The sequence below is a fragment of the Crocodylus porosus genome, unplaced genomic scaffold (assembly GCF_001723895.1).
Source record: "Crocodylus porosus isolate Cpor-Errol unplaced genomic scaffold, CroPor_comp1, whole genome shotgun sequence".
Taxonomy (NCBI): domain Eukaryota; kingdom Metazoa; phylum Chordata; order Crocodylia; family Crocodylidae; genus Crocodylus; species Crocodylus porosus.
The window spans coordinates 195469943-195488355 of record NW_017728886.1 but is presented as its reverse complement, the minus strand read 5'-3'; the positions used below and the strand labels follow the sequence as shown (position 1 = coordinate 195488355).

Below are 18413 nucleotides of genomic sequence, written 5' to 3'. Positions count from 1 at the left end.
AACAGTAAAGAAATTCTTCCTTATGTCCAGCCTGAAACGGTCTTGCAGGAGTTTGTGACCGTTCGACCTCATCATCCCTTGGGGCGCTCTGGTGACAAGATATGTCAGGCCCACATATATACATATTAGGACCCAATGTATATCTCTATTTCTGAACTTGTTATGAACTGTTTGGTAACAAACCAGTGTCTCTGGATGATGGAGGGAAAATATTTGGTAAGAAAACAGATTTTCCATGTCAGTCTATTGCTGCTATGGGGTTACGATACATAAGCATTAGAAAAACATGCCAGTAAAACTATTAAAACTACCTTGACCATGCTTTATGTGGAAGGAACCTTAATCTGGATGCTTCAAAAATAAAAGAAGATATATTTTCATTTCCAGAGAGGTCTTATAATCTAAGGACTAGATTGTGACAGGCTTTTCTTGGAACAGTCAAGACAGAGTGCAAGTTGTCTGCTTCTCCCTCCTCCTGTATGTTGGCCAGATACAGTCACAAACTCTAGATCTAAGCACATGGTGAACCACCCTGACGGCACAAAGCACAGCACAACAGACAGGAAAAGCAAAGGAAGTTATCAGGACCATGGCAGTAGAGACTATGGAAGTATGCTTCATCTTTTAGGTCAGGCTCCATGACAGTCTTCTGAGGTCAAATGGATGAGAAAGGCCTACTTACTTGCTTGAGTAAGGGTCTGGAAGCCTTGTAATTTCAGTTACAAAACAGCTGTAAACTGTTATTTTATTCTCTGCAAAGTAAATCAAGAATGAAATGTGCTAAGAGGTGAAATTTAGTTACTGTGGTAACATCTATAAGCAGAAATCAGTACTAAAATACATCATTTTTCTGACTGCCTTTTGGTAATACATCTTTTACTTCACAAAAGTGAGTTTACAAGATGCTGTCAGACATGGAAAAAAAATGTACTCCACTGGAAGCAGCAGTGCATTATTTCAACCCAGCTCCTCAACATCTGTATAGATCAGGTGTTTCAGTGGAGTGTTTTTAGCTAAAGCTGATTCAATCAATAATTGAATAGATAATTAGTGCCAAATTAGATAAAAGCACTAAAAAAAACCTCACTAAAGCATTGGATTGCTACAAATGTTGAGGAAGTCAGGTGCAGCTAACGCGCTGCCTCTTCTGAGCATGCTTTGAGCTCAGTGCAGGAGCATGCAAAATTTAAAGTCAAGTGCCCTGTTCCCCACGACCCCACTCACGCACACATTTGCAGGGTGCCACAGTTTCTGAATATTTTTCTGATAGAGGATAGTTTTTACTCCTAGAGAGAAAGGTGGAAAGAGTGGTGTTATATTTGTTGTGTTTGACTTTACAGTAGAAACAGGTTTACCATTCAGTAACTGAATTACTATTTAAGGGCAGTCCAGGTTATGTTCATGTCACTTGACCTTCTGTTTAAAAGTTGCAGAGCATTTGAGCACATTTTTAACCAGAGGAATTTTAAAAAGAAAATGGCACAGAAATGTCTACTATTCCTTTTATAGTCTCTTTCTGTAAAAATATCAAATATATATGTTAAATTCTCTGTTTATTGCATTTGTACTTTCCTTAAAGTAATTGTTGAATATTTCTTTCTTATGCTTTACTATAAGGCCTTTTTTGGAAAGAGTTGTAAATATAACTATTTACTGAGAACAATAGGCATCCTGGAGAGGGTATTGTGCTAGAACAGGGGTGGGTGAAATGTGACCCGCCATGCTATTCTATCCGGCCTGTAGGGCCCCTAAAAAATTTAGAAAATTAATATTTATCTGCCCTTGGCTGCCTGTCATGCGACTCTTGATGGCTTGCCAAAACTTGGTAAGCAGCCCTCTGCTCAAAATAATTGCCCACCCCTGTGCTACAAAGTGACATATAGATTTCTTTTTTCATAATGTGATGAAACTGCCTATTTCTAGAGTTGCATTTTGAAATGTTTAAAATATTTATTTCTGCACATTAGGCACGTGTCCAACCAAAGGCTGTCAAATATAGCGTGTTCCTTTCAGTAAATGTAGACCTTGCCTTGCTCATTGTATTTGTTCCATTGAAGCCTTGGATTTTGCTGAAATATTACTTTAAAAGTGATTCCAATGTATGTACAATAAGTTGAATTGGAGCCTAAAAGAGATTATGTACCTATTTAGTAGTTTTATGTGTTCATTTATGAGGAAAGTGATGATGTGTTTTAGAAACTAACACATTAGCAGCTGTTGCTAATAAAGTATTCCATTATGTATCTTAATGTAAAGCATTAAAAAAATATTATCACTATTGTTTGTGTCCATGAGCTTATAGATCTTTTCAGGAATCATAAAACAAATTTGTATATGCAAAACATGAGCCACATCCTACTTGCTTTATTCAAACAAGAAGCTATATTGGATAAGTACAGAAATCGGGGCAGAGATATGTATTGGTTTCATGTATATGATTCTGAAATCTTCATATTCCTCTCTAAATATTGGATTGCTTAATTATATCTGGTTACTTTTGTCTTATACAGCATATTTTTAAAATTCCTTTATATCCTTGATCTGGAGGTAGAAGGAAGTTAGGTAACCATTGAACCAATGACAAAGAGACATAATATCTTTGTTTTTAACAGACTAATTTCAAACAATTACATTGTCTGATAATGCATGCTTTAAAGAATGTCTTGAATATTAAAAAAATTCCATTTTACACATGCTCATGCATATGTGAAATACTTTGTTTACTAGAATCCAAAACAACTTTGAATTTAAGATGACCCTCAAAAAATTAGATTCTGTAAATGGAAAGTTTATAAAAGTATTATATTTTTCATTAATATAATCTAATAATTGGAAGATCATCTTAAATTCATCTTCCCCACTGCTGCAGAAGAAAAAGCAGCAGCAGGGGGGTAGACAGTGAGTGAGTCAAGTGGCCTGCCCTATGCTGCCTGTCCCCCTACCACTTGTCCCCCTTGCTGCCTTCCCCCTGCTCCTGCATGCCCAACCCCTCCTTGTGTTGCCTGCACCCCTCAAGCACTTGCCCCACTTTTGCTTGCCCCTCCTGCATCTATTCCCCACCAAACTACCCACTCAAAAGACTGCCCCCCCACCACTGGCTGCCCCCCCTCTGCTGCCACTTAGCCTTTGAGGCTCTGGATCCAGCTTTTCTCTGGCCCAGGACACAGAGAACATAGTTATTTTGGCCTCCACCTGGCTAGGCAGCAGTAGTTGCAGGGGAGCTCTGGCCCCAGTTTAGAGATACGGCCAGGGCAAGAGCTGCTGCCACTGCTACATGACCAGGTGGGGGCTCCATGCCTTGGGCTAGAGTGGGAGCCACACCTGGAGTCATGGTGGAAACTATATGGAGTGTGGTGTGAAGGCAGCAGTAGGCAGAGGCAGCACCAGGATCAGGCAGGGGAGCAGAGGCTGCAGCTCCATCTCTGACCCCGAGCCTGAGGGATTTGTACTCAAAGCCAAGATGAGGTGCTTGTTTCCCCTCATGTTGAATTATGGAAACACCTTGTCTTGGATTCAAGTAAATATGGTACCATATGTATGGGAAAGGGGGATTTTTCTGTTCTCCAGTTAATGTTTAGAAGTTCTATTAACTATTAGGTGATACATGCTCCAATCCATTCCCTTTTGCACTTTCATTGCAAACCTATACTTGCTCTTGGCTTCAGGTTTTTCAGTTTCAGTTTCAACTTTGCTTTCCTGGTAAACCGAGCCTTGTACAGCCTGGAGAAGAGCATGAATCATTCTCAGACTAGTGAAAAAGACTAACCAAAAACTGCTGCACATTTTCCTCTATTGAGAAATACAGCAATATGCAAATAACTAAGTTGATTTCAGTGGGGCTGTGTGTAGAGAAAGGCACTACTCAGTTAAAGTTCCAGTGTGAAGATACTGAAAGAAGAGGAAAAATACACTTACATTTTCAGTTCTATCTTCAGTTATACCAGTCTCAGGGGCTAATTTTTTCAACAGAGCATACCAAATTTTCAGGTTAAAAGATGACTTTGAAATTGAAGGTGTCTGCATAATCTTTTATTAACCAGTATTTTTTATTACTTCAATTTTGAGTTTCACATATATAATTTGAGAACAAGGAAAGAATCTTTGGTCTCAGAATTCAGCTTTCCCAGAATAATTTCCAATGCTAGCAATGAATACACCAGATTAACTGATGGCAGCGCACTAAGAATTTTTTATAATTGACAGGTTTTTTTAAACCTGGGTTAATTTTTTATGTTGCTTTTAAACATCTGGTTTATTGTACATTTTCCACATCCTTCAGAACTGAGTCAGATTCTGCTCCAGCACCACATGCAACTGCATTGGTTTAAAAAATATGTGATACTAGTGATGGACTTGGATGGATGGACATATGGACTGACAGATGGATAAGAATAAAATTTGTGCCAAAAATTCTAAGATAACATACTGTTGGGTCTTTTTGGGTTTTTGGGGTTTGTTTGTTTGTTTTTTGGGGGAGGTATTCACAATTGCATTAGGACACGAGCCTTTAACTTCATCCATAACTTTGTCAACCTTTAACTTTTACCATAACTTAGATTGTCATTTTATCATATTTTGCCCCAATCTTTCTTGAACATTTTTATTTGTATGTTGCAAAAACATATTTGGGGCTAGTAATTTTTTAAACTATTTTAATTTTGCTATTGAAAATGTATAAATTCTGTTTGATCCGGTACAAGATAACAATGGTGGCATGTTACTGAAAAAATATATTTTTTTTTAATAGATGATTCAGCTGCAGAGAGTTTTAATGGCAATGAGACCGTGGGACACAGTTCAAATGCTTCAGAAGGAACACACTGCAGGGAGATGGCAGAAACCAACAGTAATGGCAAAACAAATCTGGACCAAGATGAGCAGCCTCTGAACCTGAGTGATAGTCCCCTCTCTGCTCAGCTGACTTCAGAATACAGACTAGATGATCACAACAGTAATGGAAAGAATAAATACAAGAACCTCCTAATTTCTGACCTCAAGATGGAACAAGAGGCAAGAGAAAATGGAAGCAAGGTAAGATGCTTCCACATTCTCCAAATATGTAATGTTTAGTTTAGGAAAAGAAAATATTAACAAAAATTACCTAAATATGGTCATGAGAAAAGCTCCTAATGGAATCTGTATGGTGTATGTCACATCATTACCCAAATAGTATTCACAGATTTGCATGAACTGTTATATGTGTATAAAGTATATATTTATGTCATGTATATGTATCTTATAGCTATACCCTGATAACAATGAATGTGGTTCTCTCTCAAGCACAGACATGATAAAATGCTTTGTTTTGGGAACTGTCTATCATTAGTTAACTTTCTAAAGTGTTTTTAGATGACCATCATTGTCACATGTAACATATGTCTACAGAATATATCAGTCTGAATATACTGTGTGTATGCCCCTGTGGATTATCGCATGGAAATTGTCAACGTCAGAACAGGTCTAGTTTTGGTTGCTGTCTGATTATTTATGTATTATAGAGCCACCATACTGTAATTAAAACTGACAAGTTTGCTTTAAGACGCTGGAATTCCCTGAAGCGTTTTTTCTGTGGCTTTCATTCTGTGAGCGGAGAAAAGTGATGTGGTTACGTTGTAATAAAGACAGATTTTGCAGATTATATAGATAGCCTTATAGGAAGATATTTGTCAGGAGTGTGTATTTTAAGGAAGATAAGGAGAAGGTCTATTTAATGGATTTTTTCCATTGATCTTCTCTGGTCTTACTGATAACAGGTCCTGCTTTTTAACTGAAACTCCCAACTGAACTACCATTTTTACAGTAGGAATAATTGAATAGTACTGGAGAGTACTGGTTCCAAATACTATTAATGTTTGTCCATAGTCTTCACTAACATACCATAAATGAACCTGACAGCATAGCTATGCTTTGAACTCTGCTACGTTTTCTTGCAGGGTTTTGCAATTGGAGTGATGTGGGCAACAACTTTTCTAGATGTTTCCAGAAATGTCTCTTAACTGAGAGATGTCTGGTGGATAACAATACAGCATATTTTTAGGATCTGGCATTTGGTTCTCTTCATTTGAAATAAAAATGAAAATAAAATCTCTCAAATGTTTTCATATGATTTAATTTCTGGTTTTGAGGGGTGCAAAGAGAGAGACTCTCTACTTTGCCTCACACTCGGTAGCCTGGTGGTTAGGTCACTGGGATGGCCTGTTAGAAACTCAGATTTGTATCTTTTTCTATCTGATCCAGAGTAATCTGGGATGAAAAACTTAGCTCTGAATCAGGCAGAGCAGGTCCTTGAACATGGTTCTTCCATGTCTCTTGTGAGCACTCTATCCAGAAGGTTGTAGAGTATAACACTCTCTTTAGCTGTTCACATTGGGCTAGAGTGGCATTTCTCAACCTATGGGTTGCGACGCAAAAGTAGGTCTCAAGAATATATGAAAGGATTGCGAATAAACTTTTAAAATGTGGATTCTCCTTTAAAAGAGAAAAACTTGGGAAACTGGCTTTTCCCTTGCAGGATGGCAGAGTTCCAGCCTGCAAGGGGCTGCTTGGGGTCCCCCCTGCCCCATGCATACCTCACCCTACCCTGCACACCCACCCCCTGCCCCACACACTGGGGTCTGGGGGCAGCAGGCAGCAAGTTGGGAGTGAGGGGCACTATGTTGGGACTGGCTATTGATATTTACAAATGGGTCCTGGTACAAAAAAGTTTGAGAACAACTGGGCTAGAGAACCATAGATGCAAAACGGCTTCCTAATGAAGATTTCAGCAAAAATAAATGAAGTGTCTCCCACTAAACGTTTTCGCTCTGAAAAAACTCTATTCAGTCAAAAATATTCCAGACACTTCTAGTCTTAGTGTGTACATATATTGTAGTGCTGAATTTACTCAACACTTTCAGTAATGCACAGTGAATCCTAAGTTGGCTAAATTTAAGCTGTGCCTTCACTTACTGTAGGGCTTATTGTTCTAGTGATCCCTGTACAAGCCAGTTACCCAAATATTGATAGAGACGTTGGTTCATTTGCCTGAGGTATACTGCCGCTACTGTCATTGCTTTTGCAAACACACAAATAAGCTGGTGAAAAGAGTAGGAAAAGCTTAAGGAGGAACTAAGATATAGTTAAGACCAAAACATGGATTAATATTGCAACTCCAAATGTAATCAGAGCCACAGGACCTGAGAACAATAGTTAAAACTGAAAGTCCTGTTTTAGTGAAGCCCAGCTTCCACCCAGAACTGACTTGAAACTTCCTTTGCCACAATTCTAGACTTTAAAAATCAAATCCAGTCAGTCCCTCAACAACCATACTATCTTTCACCACTCATTTTAATACTAACTAGCTTACAGTGCCGCAGAAACTTAATTTGTTCCTTGTTTTGTCCTGGAATGGAAAAAAAAAACAAGTGTGGGATGTAAACTGTTCATTTTTATATGTGTTTAATAAATGTTTATTGGTGACTGTAAAAGAATAGCTGAGGATGTACTAACTTATGTAAGTTTACCCAAAGTGCAGTATGTTGGTAGAGTAGAAGAGTAATTTTATGAATAAATGACATCTTTATTAATGAATCCTACTCTAACTTTGTACATTTAAAGGTATTTTTAATTTACTTGTTAGAAGCAATGCCAAAGTATTGCTCTATAATTGCCACTACTGTCATGCCTTTGTGCTGAATATTAGCTCAAGAGTGTTTGGATATCTAGTGTACAACTTGACAGCTATTAACACTCTCACACACTAGCCATATGTAGCTACTAGCTACTCATAAATATTTTGTTCTTTATACAGCCCCTTACATGCTGACGATCTCAAAATGTTTTGCAGTCTCCAAGTTTGAACATCTATATATATAGATAGATAGAGAGGGAGTCAGATTTTCTATATATACAGAGAGTCAGAAAGCATAAAGAAAAAACTAAAGCTCTTTGATTTTGCAGTAAGTTCAGCTTTGCCCCTGGTATTAGTTTAGAGCAGAAGGTCAGATCCAGCCTGAGGGTCATCTCATAAGTCCAGAAATTTGGTGGTGGGGGAGTGGTGGCAATTAACACTGCCACTGCTCCCCCGCCACCAAATTTCCAAGCCCCAAGACAGCTGGATTGGTCCTAGCTGAGCTGGCCCAATGCAGAGGGATCCAGCCTCATACCCTTGCATCTGGATTGAGCCAGGGCCCAGTGCATACACTGAGGAATAGCCCAGCTAGGACTGATGTAGCTGCAAAGGATTGGGCCACCACTGGCTCAGCACCATGCATTGGATCAGGCCTATGGACTGAATCTGGCCAGCAGATGGATCTGACACTGCTTATCTGGCTTGTGGGCCAAAAAGGTTGAGCACCAGAGATTTAGAGCTTCTTGAGTGCTGCTCTATTTCTAAACCTTTTTCCACATTGGGCTGGGTGAGCACTGCCTTGTCTGATCATGGACTGGAGTGGGGTGGGGGGCTGCCTGGCCTGAGCCCAGCCCCACGGGTCAGAAGGGGCTTGACCTGGCCCCATGGTGGAAAGGGTGTGTGGCCAAGCCTCAACCTGGCCTAATGGGAAAGGGGAGTGTCCCAGGTCTACAGGAGAAAAGGGGCATGGCTTTGCCCCAACCCAGCCCCACAGGAAAGGGGGCATTGCCCAATCTCAGGGTGGTGGGGAAAGGGGTGTAGTCTGGCCCTAATTCGTCACCATGGTGGGAAGCGGGGCGCAGCCTGTCTCTGAATAGGGATGCAGGGCTTGAGGTTTGGGAATTTGGCAGGGATTGTGTGGCCATATTAATGTCCACTGCTCCCCTACCACCAAATTCCCTGACATGTGGGGAGCCCTGTGGGTCAGATGTGACGCCTCCATGGGTTGCATTTGGTCCATGGGCCAGAGGTTACGCACCCCTGCTCTAATTAATATGTAGGGACCTACCAAATTTATGGCAAGAAGTAGGAGGCATGCAACTTGTTTAATTTTGCAGGTTCCTCCACACATTCTCCTCCCTCCCCCCACCATTGCTGATTGACTGAGGGGCCCGGTTGGCCCTTCTGTTTGCTGCTCACCAACTGGGAGGCAAAAACGACACCATATCTTACACTGCAGTTTTAGCCTCCCTACTGATCAGGAGTGAGTGGTGGGGCCAGCTCTGCCCACCACTTACTCCTGATCAACAAGAAGAGGCCCCCTTAAAGGCCCTCTGCCAACTAAAAAATAGCCAGCATCAGTCTCTGTCCAACCCCCACCTTCCATTTTTTTTTAACCCTGATGCATCCACCCCTCATGTTGAGGTGGTATACGATTCACCTGAGCATTTTCTCCACTCTAAGGAGTTCTGGCTGCTTACACAGCTAGCTCTGCACTACCAGGATAGCATGAGGCTATTAGACTGCAGCAGCAAATCTGATCCAATCCCAGTTTATAAAAGTATTGTATTTAATTGAGCCTTAGTAATGGCATATTTGGAGTTGTGATTAAGTATGAAAAATGTGCTTAGTAATCCCATCCAGAATCCACCTGACTGTGAATGCTGAGAAAAAGAAAAAAATATTTTTTCTATCAGAGAAAAAATAGATTTCCTGTTCACCAGGCATCTAATTGATATGCATTTCTTATGCGTGTTAAAATTGTCCCCTTAATTCATTGAGCTATATGGGCCACGAATGCTGAGAAGAGTTGCATGAAAGTTTAGGAAATATTATTAGTTTCTAAAGTATAGTACAATGGTGGGCAGGTTGTGGGAGGGGATTTGAAACTACAGGGCCACCTCTTGCAGAAAATGACAAAATATACTTCCTTAAACCAGCTAATCTCTCTGTGGCATAGTTGTATTCTCCTTGCAAGAGACATGCATTTATTATGGCTAAAGCAGTCATGAAGTCCAGCTGGTAAAACTTGCTGATAGAGACATTCTTTTCTCTGTTTTAGCACTTTCAGTTTTTTGACCATTCCACCTGGCCATTCCACACATTTTTGAGCAAACTTTCTCTATTGTTTTTTGCATCCAGTCAGACTTGATGATACAAACTGGCACAGTTCAGAGCTGAATCCAAGCAAACACATTTCTTTGGAATGATAAAAAGTAGGAGAATGCAAGAATGTCACATTTTTCTGGAAAGAGATCAACATCTGTAATACATCAGCTATGACTATTAACTTTAATACTACCTAAAGACACTTATTTTCCTGGAGAGCGAGCAGTTTTACATAAATCACATTGTAGACTGGAATTGACTTTATCCTATTTTCAGAAAAGAGCATTTGGGGTTTTTTATTTTTGAAAAATGGCTTGATAGACCCCTTCAACTTGGAAATCCTATTTGCTTAATACTTTTGTATTATTAAAACAGTAATACACTGCCCCAACCTGTGTTTTGCCTTTTTCTGAGCTTGGTGACTCCTGGCTTAAAATTTTCAAAAGCAGCTTCAGTTTTTAGTGTTCTCAGCTTGAGATACCTAACGGATCTTGATTTTTAGGCAAAGCTCAGAATTTTTTAAAATCAGTCTTCTTTAATGTAGCTTGACCCAAGATCATAAGCCACTTTTAGAAATCCTGGCCTTTTGTGTAAAGTCACTCATTTTCACTTTCTGTGATGCACTACGTCGCCGTATGGTGTGCTGCAGTGGCGTGGCAATCATATGCGTCTAATCACCCATACTGCACCGTGCTTTAGTACTTCCTAAAAGAATTATGGCACCATAATAATGTCGCCATATGGGGACATGTAGATGCACTCAAGAACAGACATATTAGGAGTCTTCAAATATTTGAAGGACTACCATGGAAGGAAACACCTTTTCTTTCTTGGTACAGAGAGTGTGACGTGGACTAACGGCTTGAAGTTGCGGGAAACTAGATTTAGATTGGATACCAGGAAAAAAAATTAATTGTTAGAACAGTGAAGCAGTGGAATAGACTGCCTAGAGAATTTGTGGAATATGCACCATTGGAGGTGTTCAAGAAGAAGTTAGTTAAGCATTGATCAGGGATAATCCAGGAGTTGCTATGCCTATGCCACATAGTGTGTATTCCCCAGGCTTCTGGGCTTTCCTGACTACCACATGGGTCCAGGAAGGAATTCCCCCTCAACCGTCCTCAAAAGCGTTGGGTATTGATTGTGGCCAAGGCTGGGGATTCTGACTGGGGCATGCCAGAGTTCCTGCTGGGACTTTAACCTGGAGATTCCTGGCCTCAAGGGTATGGCGCCCTACACTCAGAGTCAAATTTATCACCATATTTGGGATCAGGAAGGAATTTTACCCCATGGTCAGATTGGGACAGACCTTGGAGGTTTTTGCCTTCCTTTGTAGGCAGGGGCGTGGCCCTATTGGATCTCTCAAGCATTTTCTAACGTCTTCAGCAGCAGGTAGTTGGCCACCTCAGTCCCCCTGGATTACCTGTGGCAGGTTAGGGTGTTATGTCTTGCTGTTGTATCAGGGTTGGCTGTGGTCTAATAGGTTGGACAATGGATTTGTATAAGATGGCTTGGATAAGGATGATTCTGCCTCAGGCAGGGGGTTCAACTAGGTCTCTTCCAGCTGCACTTTTCTATGATTCTGTGATCTCTTAGCATAGCCTTGTTGAATTTAGTGGAGTTTCATACAGCTGTAGGAGTCTGTCTGCATTGTTTCCTAGGCAGGATCAAGACCCTGCACTGGAGTGCTATAAAAACTTATACAAATACTTGACATTGCGTGCTCTTCATCCCATTGAAATCCAGGAGTTAAGCTTTGCCTAAGTCTTAGGCGACTATGCAATTAAGTGTATGTGTAAGTCTGCTGAATTGGGAACCTATTCTGCAGCACCTACATTTCTTATTTCTTATGAAGACTCTTGCATTATTGATTTCCTATAGATTGTAGGATTCATTTATTTAAAAAAGTTACAGTGTGTAACTTAATCTGTACTGCATTTTTTTTGACATATAGTAAACTATAGTTTTCCCACCTGCTCTCTGATGATGAGATAAGATTGGTATTCTGACACAGAATGTCAGAAATTGTGGTTATATAATTCTGCATACTCTTCTTAGAGGAGTTAAGTATGATGAATTATATTTATCTTATTAAATTAAGTCATGAGGCCAATATTGCAAAATGCCTTGTTAATGCCTTATGATTAATTTACATGTTTAAACAGTTAAGCAATACCACAGTTTTAAGGGTCAGAGCAATAAATAATGAATATTGTAACATATGACCTTTTATTATAATTTTGTTGTGATGTTATATATTTATAATGTGCACATCACTGTAGTTTCTGCTTGCCCTACAGAAATATTGAGCTTTATCAGTATGCCTCTAACAGGAAATGCTTACTTACTATTACAACTTTAATGCTGCTGTTGAATCTCAACAGCATCAGTTATAATGGTGATATATGATATTGCTACTTGAGGATTGCGTGGGCAATAAACAGTGTTGCATTATGCTTTAAGAGCCAAATACCTTCCAGTCAGTGGAGGGTCTCCCATTGACTTTTTCAGTGCCCTGCACACCCTGCAGCTTACTGAGTGATCAGTGTTATACTGTTATTTGGTTCCACGGCCATAAGCCCAGGAATGTCTTGCTCTCAACCTGTGCATGATTAAACTTTGATCCTGCTGGTAGAATCATTCCCACTGAGCACGGCTGCCATGGCAGAATACTGGAACAGAGTCTATTTCTGACCCATTCAAGATACTGGGTGGGTCTTGTTCCAGATAAGGTCAGGGGTGGGGACTGAGATCTTGATCTAGATCTGCAATTATACTTTTAAGTCATAGCATTATAGAGACCTGAGCTGAAGTGTTCTTATTGGTCTAGTAAAAAAGAGACGCATTTCTGCAAGTTGCTCCAGATCAACTTTCCTAATTAATCCCCGTTAAAATATTTTGCTGCACCTGGATCACTGGAACTAGGCTTGTGTACAAGAAGGAAGGGGCATAGTCATCCAGGCACTTTTGAAGTGAATAGATTAGTTAGTATTTCAATTTGGTGGTCCACAAGTCTCACAGAATTCCAACAAAGCACATCACCTTCAACACAGGAGGGCAGGCACGGTCAGTAGTGATAAAGATTATGGTTTCAGCCTGGTTTTCAGAGCTATGATTATATCCTAGCATAATATCAAAGGTTAGACTTTAATGTCCAAAGGGAGTCTCATCAGAGCTGACATTATGTCTGGGAGGCATGTGGAATCATCATCTAGCTAGTTGTCTTTGACTGTGACTCTGACTGTTTTCATTCTTGCTTGGGGGAAATTTTAGAAATGGGGGTGCTTACAACCTTTTCCAGAGCAAATGGTCCCTTTAGGAGGTTATAACAGTCTTTATACACAGACTAAAGTCTTTAATGGAGGAGTCTAGGAATCAGTTAATTAACTAGAAAAGAGAAGCCGTTCAAGAAGACAGAAACATGAGTTATTCAGTGTCTTCCTGAAAAGGTGCATAAAACATGATCTGCTTGAGTATGATGTATGTGGCTGTGAATACTTCTTTCTCTTTTGATGTGCAGCTGAAACCTTTTTTTGCCCCTTAATCTCTTTTTTGCTTTACATTACCACTCAGCCAAGACCGCAACACCATTGCATGGGCCCTTGAATCTGTCCTGGAGACCATATTTGGAAATAGCAGTACAGTGCATCCAGCCACTCTTACTCCTTTAACAAGACCCAGTTTTGGTTTTGTGCAAAGAAAGTAAATTTCTGTCTTCTATTATTGTCACCCCCTCCAACAATCCAACCTGATAAAGCTCAAGAATAGAAATGAGCCCAGGCAAACAAGGCTTATATCCAGATTCACAAGCTTTGCAGAGATGGGATTTTGGCTCAGGCCCTTCTCTTCTGGAAAGTCGCTTACTGAACTAAGTCTCCCTTGCATTTGGGGAGCCCACTCCTTTCCTAGAATATAGCAGATTACTGATTTTTTTTTTAACTCTAAAGTGTTCCCTTAACATCAACTCTGCAGCATCCTTGCAAATGCTTCTGGTAATCATGGTTTTTGTTGCATGTGGGATTTTTTGTTGGTCTAAAAATTGCACGAGTCCTTGGACCAGGTGTTTGAAACCCTTAGTTTAATGCATAGTTGCCAAGCAGGATGTTAACAATGAAATTCTTCTTCATTACTGTATTAGCTCTAATTTTCAAGAAAAAAACAAACACAGAAAACAAATGAAAGAAAAAGTATGGAGAACACACCATTACTCTTGGCCATGTTTGGTGTGACCTTATGCTTTTGAGCACTCATGAACATGATGGTGGGCACAAAACTATCCTAGTACAATGTGTATCTTCTAGTGGAGTATTTTGTAGGATCGTGCTGAACTCACAGCAAACTTAAACATCCTCTTGCAGCCTGCTTCCCCCAGCACAGAGGGAAGAAGGGTGAATTCCTCCAGCTGGTCATTAATAGTAATGAGATGAGTTCTGTAATCAACATCTTTCCCTAAATAGGCAAAAATAGTTTGGGTTGAAATTCTATATTGGAAATAAATTACTTAAAATAAGTAGCTTTCATGGGACGTTTACACCTTGAGGAATAATGAACGTAATGCCATAATGTACATGGTTTTAAGTATGGAAGACATGAATTGAAAGTTCATATATCCCAGGGAAAACATCCCAGACTTTTAGTATACTGGAAGTGAAAAGGAAGTATCAGAGCTCTAACAGCCTTCTTGTATGTTGTACCTAGCTTTCCCCTATGTCCTCAGCCAGCTCTATGGACCATTGCAAGGATCATAATTAAGCCTCTGCTTCTCTCCAGCCCCTTTTGATGTCAGTTACAACAGACAAAGCAGTATCTCTTTCCTCACTGTCCCCCACCGACCCACATAAGAGCCAGGGGTAAGCTATCCCTTTGTCCCTCTTTCCCTGGTTCTTGCATAATTTGTAGTGCTTCCATATTATCCCTTAATTGTGAATAGTTAATTCTTTATATATTCATATACAACTTATAAACCTCATGCTGATTTTATTCTACTATTAGGAAATGAGAGGGGCTGCTGAGAAAATGATTTTGTAGCCCCAGAAATCAGTCTATTGGCAATGCTGGAGAAGGCACTATAGTTTTAAGAACAACATTTTTCTAAAATTGTTTTTGTACCACATTTGTCACTGTTTCTTTGTAGAGGGAATCAAAATTAATGGAGTAATGAAGATCGCTGAGATGCTGCTGATCACTAAAGTATTCCTTGTTCTTTGACAGCGGTGGTAGACCAAGTCTTTCCTTTGAGAAGGAAGTATATTATATTAAGCACTGTCTTTGTCACCCTCTTTCAACTGTTGATCTTAATCCTGGAACTGGCTGGAGAGAAAAGGATTACAAAGACAGACTGAACCACTTGACGTACATATGCTAAAAGCCATTTTTGTCTGTTCATTAAGAACATCTGACTGCAGTAGCAAACACATTTGCATCATCAGACTCCTTTGTCTGTCACTCCTTTGTCAGTCTATGATAACATTGGTGCTGTCTTCCATCCCCTTAGAGGTACAGTTGGTGACTGGAGATTCAGTTCAGTGAGAACTCTTAACATTTCTCTGCTTGGTGTACATTACACTGATGTAAATACAAAATAAATTATACTGAAATCCATAAAATTTCTCCAGATTCATGCAGTTGTAATAGAGAGCAGAATCAGGCCCAAATACATGTCTAAAAACCCTGGCCTCCTAGTATACTAGTCTTCTGGTGGTGGATCTTTTCATGTGATCCTCCTGCAATTTCTCTGAGATGGGAAACAATGCATTTTGGTCAAACGCTGTATAGCGGTGCTGTTGATTCCTGGTTACTTGTGCCTGGCTCACATATTAATCTGTTCACTCCGTGAACTCATTCATATTGACCTTAGGAGATACTAAGCCCTCACACAGAAGTAGAAACAATAGTAACTGAAGAGGACAATAGAGCTCTGTTGAACTGCCTCTGGATTCAGTAACCAGACTTCTGCTTGGACAAGGGTTAAAGTTATTGAAGACAACAGTAGCAGCAAGAGAGGTAAGTCATTTATAAAGTTCCTCCCTGCTTCCATATGTATGGTCCCCAAATTTTTAAAATTCCTCATGCGAGGCACCCAAGTCTGCACCTTTCAAGCAGGCTCTGTCTGCCTCCAATGCCTCCACTCTGCCTTCTGAGTGTGGGGCATGCAAGGTTGGGCATTATGTTTGTATTTGAATGTTAAGCCATGTATCTTTGTGTTTTTTCCCCATTAGGAAGGAAAATGACTTTTTCAGAATAGCTTCCACTGGGTCAAAGACTTCAGAGAAGCTATCTTCTCATTGTTGCTTATATGGCTCCTCTGCCAACTAGAGAGATTCTGGAAGAATGAATCTTAGTTTTGAAAGATTGAATGCTATTTGATGGTAAATTAAGTAAGCTATAATGGGGGTGATAACTGCTATTCATAGTAACTGAATTTAGTCTTAATATTATTGTCAGCTAATGAACTGTCGTCTTTTATTTTTCAGACGTCAGAGGTTGAAGAGCTGGCCCTCACACTATTTTCTGATGATGGATAGCTTGATAAGTTGCCACTCCCTACACACTTTATGGTCCTCCAGAACTGACCTGTTATTTAAAGAGCTGTCAGTCATGGAAGACTCTCCTTCTTGCTTAGTCATTTTAAACTTCAAATTAAGACTGCATTCTGACTTCTTTTTTTTAAATTTCTTTTCTTTTTTTTAATACCAAGAACCAGTCAGGAAAGAGAGAAAAGAAGGCAGTGTTTCTGCTTTTCATTTTTGTGGTGACGTGTGTAGTCTGGTTTGAAAATAATTTGTTAGGGTATTTTTTAAATACTATTTTATTACTGATTTTTAATGTGTATCTTTCTTTTTAATCAGGGGCAAGACATTGCCTGGATTTTCTTAAATAAAATCTGAAATCAATTGACCTACTGTTTGCTTGACACTACTGAGACATGCTTGCTATGAAAAATTGCTCTCCTACCTACAGGAAGAATTAGTAATGCTCCTTAAAAATTCCAACAAATCATGGGAGGGTCAGCACAATATTTCCAGTGCCCAGAGGTACTGGTTACTGCTGAATCTTTGCAATTCAGACTAATTCCTGGGACTGAACATTCAGGAATACTGATGTGTATTTAGAAGTGTAGTGAGTTCAGGCTCTGCATCAGAAACTGCAGCAAGAAATCTTGCAAGTAAGGTGCAGTATCATTCCCTTATTGGGTGCATTGCAAAACATGAGACCAGAATAGATAGCCAGCTAGGATGAGAGAAGTGAATTATTGCACTGGGGTCTCTTTCCATCTTTGTGGACAAAATAATTTTTGCAAATACAATCAAAACAGAAAACATAGATGGCACAGTAAAATCTGGTAAAAAAAAAAGTATGTGATGACATAAAACATCACTACTGATTCGACTGTTCTTAGTATTGTCCAGTGTACTACAAAAAAAGGAATATAGATAGTGGTGCTTCCTAGTTGAGGGACTTCAACTTTCAATACATGATAATTCTGTAGAGTTATGAGGTCTGCAGCTTGTCTTCTATATTTATTGCTCCCAATTTATTTGTATAATTACCCACTAATGGAAAGAATCAACACTTGCTGAGAAATTACCTTGTTGCTGCAGTATAGGCTTTGATTCACTTAACTCTGTTGTCTATGTTGTCCTTAGAATCAGTCTTGTCCCTGATGTTTTCCAGTGTGAGAAGGCTCTTAGGTGAGGTCAGTGAGGAAAATAGCCCTTATGTTTTGTGATCTAGATCCTTACCTAATCTTCCTGGAAACTGCTTTTCTGATATGCACTTGCAGAATCCTTAAGCAGAAGTGAAAGGTTCTGAAGGCTGAGTATATTGTAAATTGTCCATATCAGGCTGGTAATTTGGCCAATAAACGGCACATGTTTGCAGCCAGAGCGCAGCACAGGCAGCAGGGAGAGCTGCCTCCAGCTGGTAAGTCTGGTGTGGTGGAGTGGGAGGGAAGGGGTGTGTGGGGGACAGATCAAGGCCCCTGCAGTAAGGGAGGAGTGGGGCTGGGGCTGGGGCAAGCACTGCCCAGCCAGGGTGGGGCAGGCACAGGACGGTGCTATGGCTCATCCAGAGGGCGCAGGGAGAGAGGGGCAGCACCTGCCACTGCATGCTGCTCATCTGGGAGCTCCTGATCCAGTGGTTCATCTGGCAGTCGCCTGCTCATCCTGCTGCTACTTCCGCTGCTCATCTGGAAGGGCATGTGCGGGGCATGTGCCCCTGGATCTGGGTGGGCTGGGGCCGGGGCTATGCCAAGCTCTTTCCGGCAGCGAGGAGCTGCGCTGGGAATGGGGCTACAGGGGAGAGACTGCAGCCACAAATTCACCATAGCCCCTTCTCAGAAGAGCTCTGCCCTACTGGGCAGAACTTGGCACAGCTCCAGCCAGCCCCACCATGACCCATGCAGATCCAGGTGTACAACCACACCCCCCCCCACAAGCTGTCCTGGATGAGCAGTGGGAGCTGCTGGATGAACTGC

At 40.5% G+C, this 18413-nt stretch overlaps 1 protein-coding gene across 3 annotated transcripts in view; it reads left to right on the top strand.

The window, feature by feature from the left end:
* The window catches only part of NOL4 (nucleolar protein 4), a 281954-nt gene that overhangs the window by 161859 nt on the left and 101682 nt on the right, over positions 1-18413 (top strand). For all 3 annotated transcript variants that reach the window (XM_019547639.1, XM_019547645.1, XM_019547653.1), the window contains one exon: positions 4748-5031. In XM_019547639.1, coding sequence (XP_019403184.1) covers positions 4748-5031 — 284 coding nt within the window. The remainder of the gene's footprint in view (positions 1-4747; positions 5032-18413) is intronic.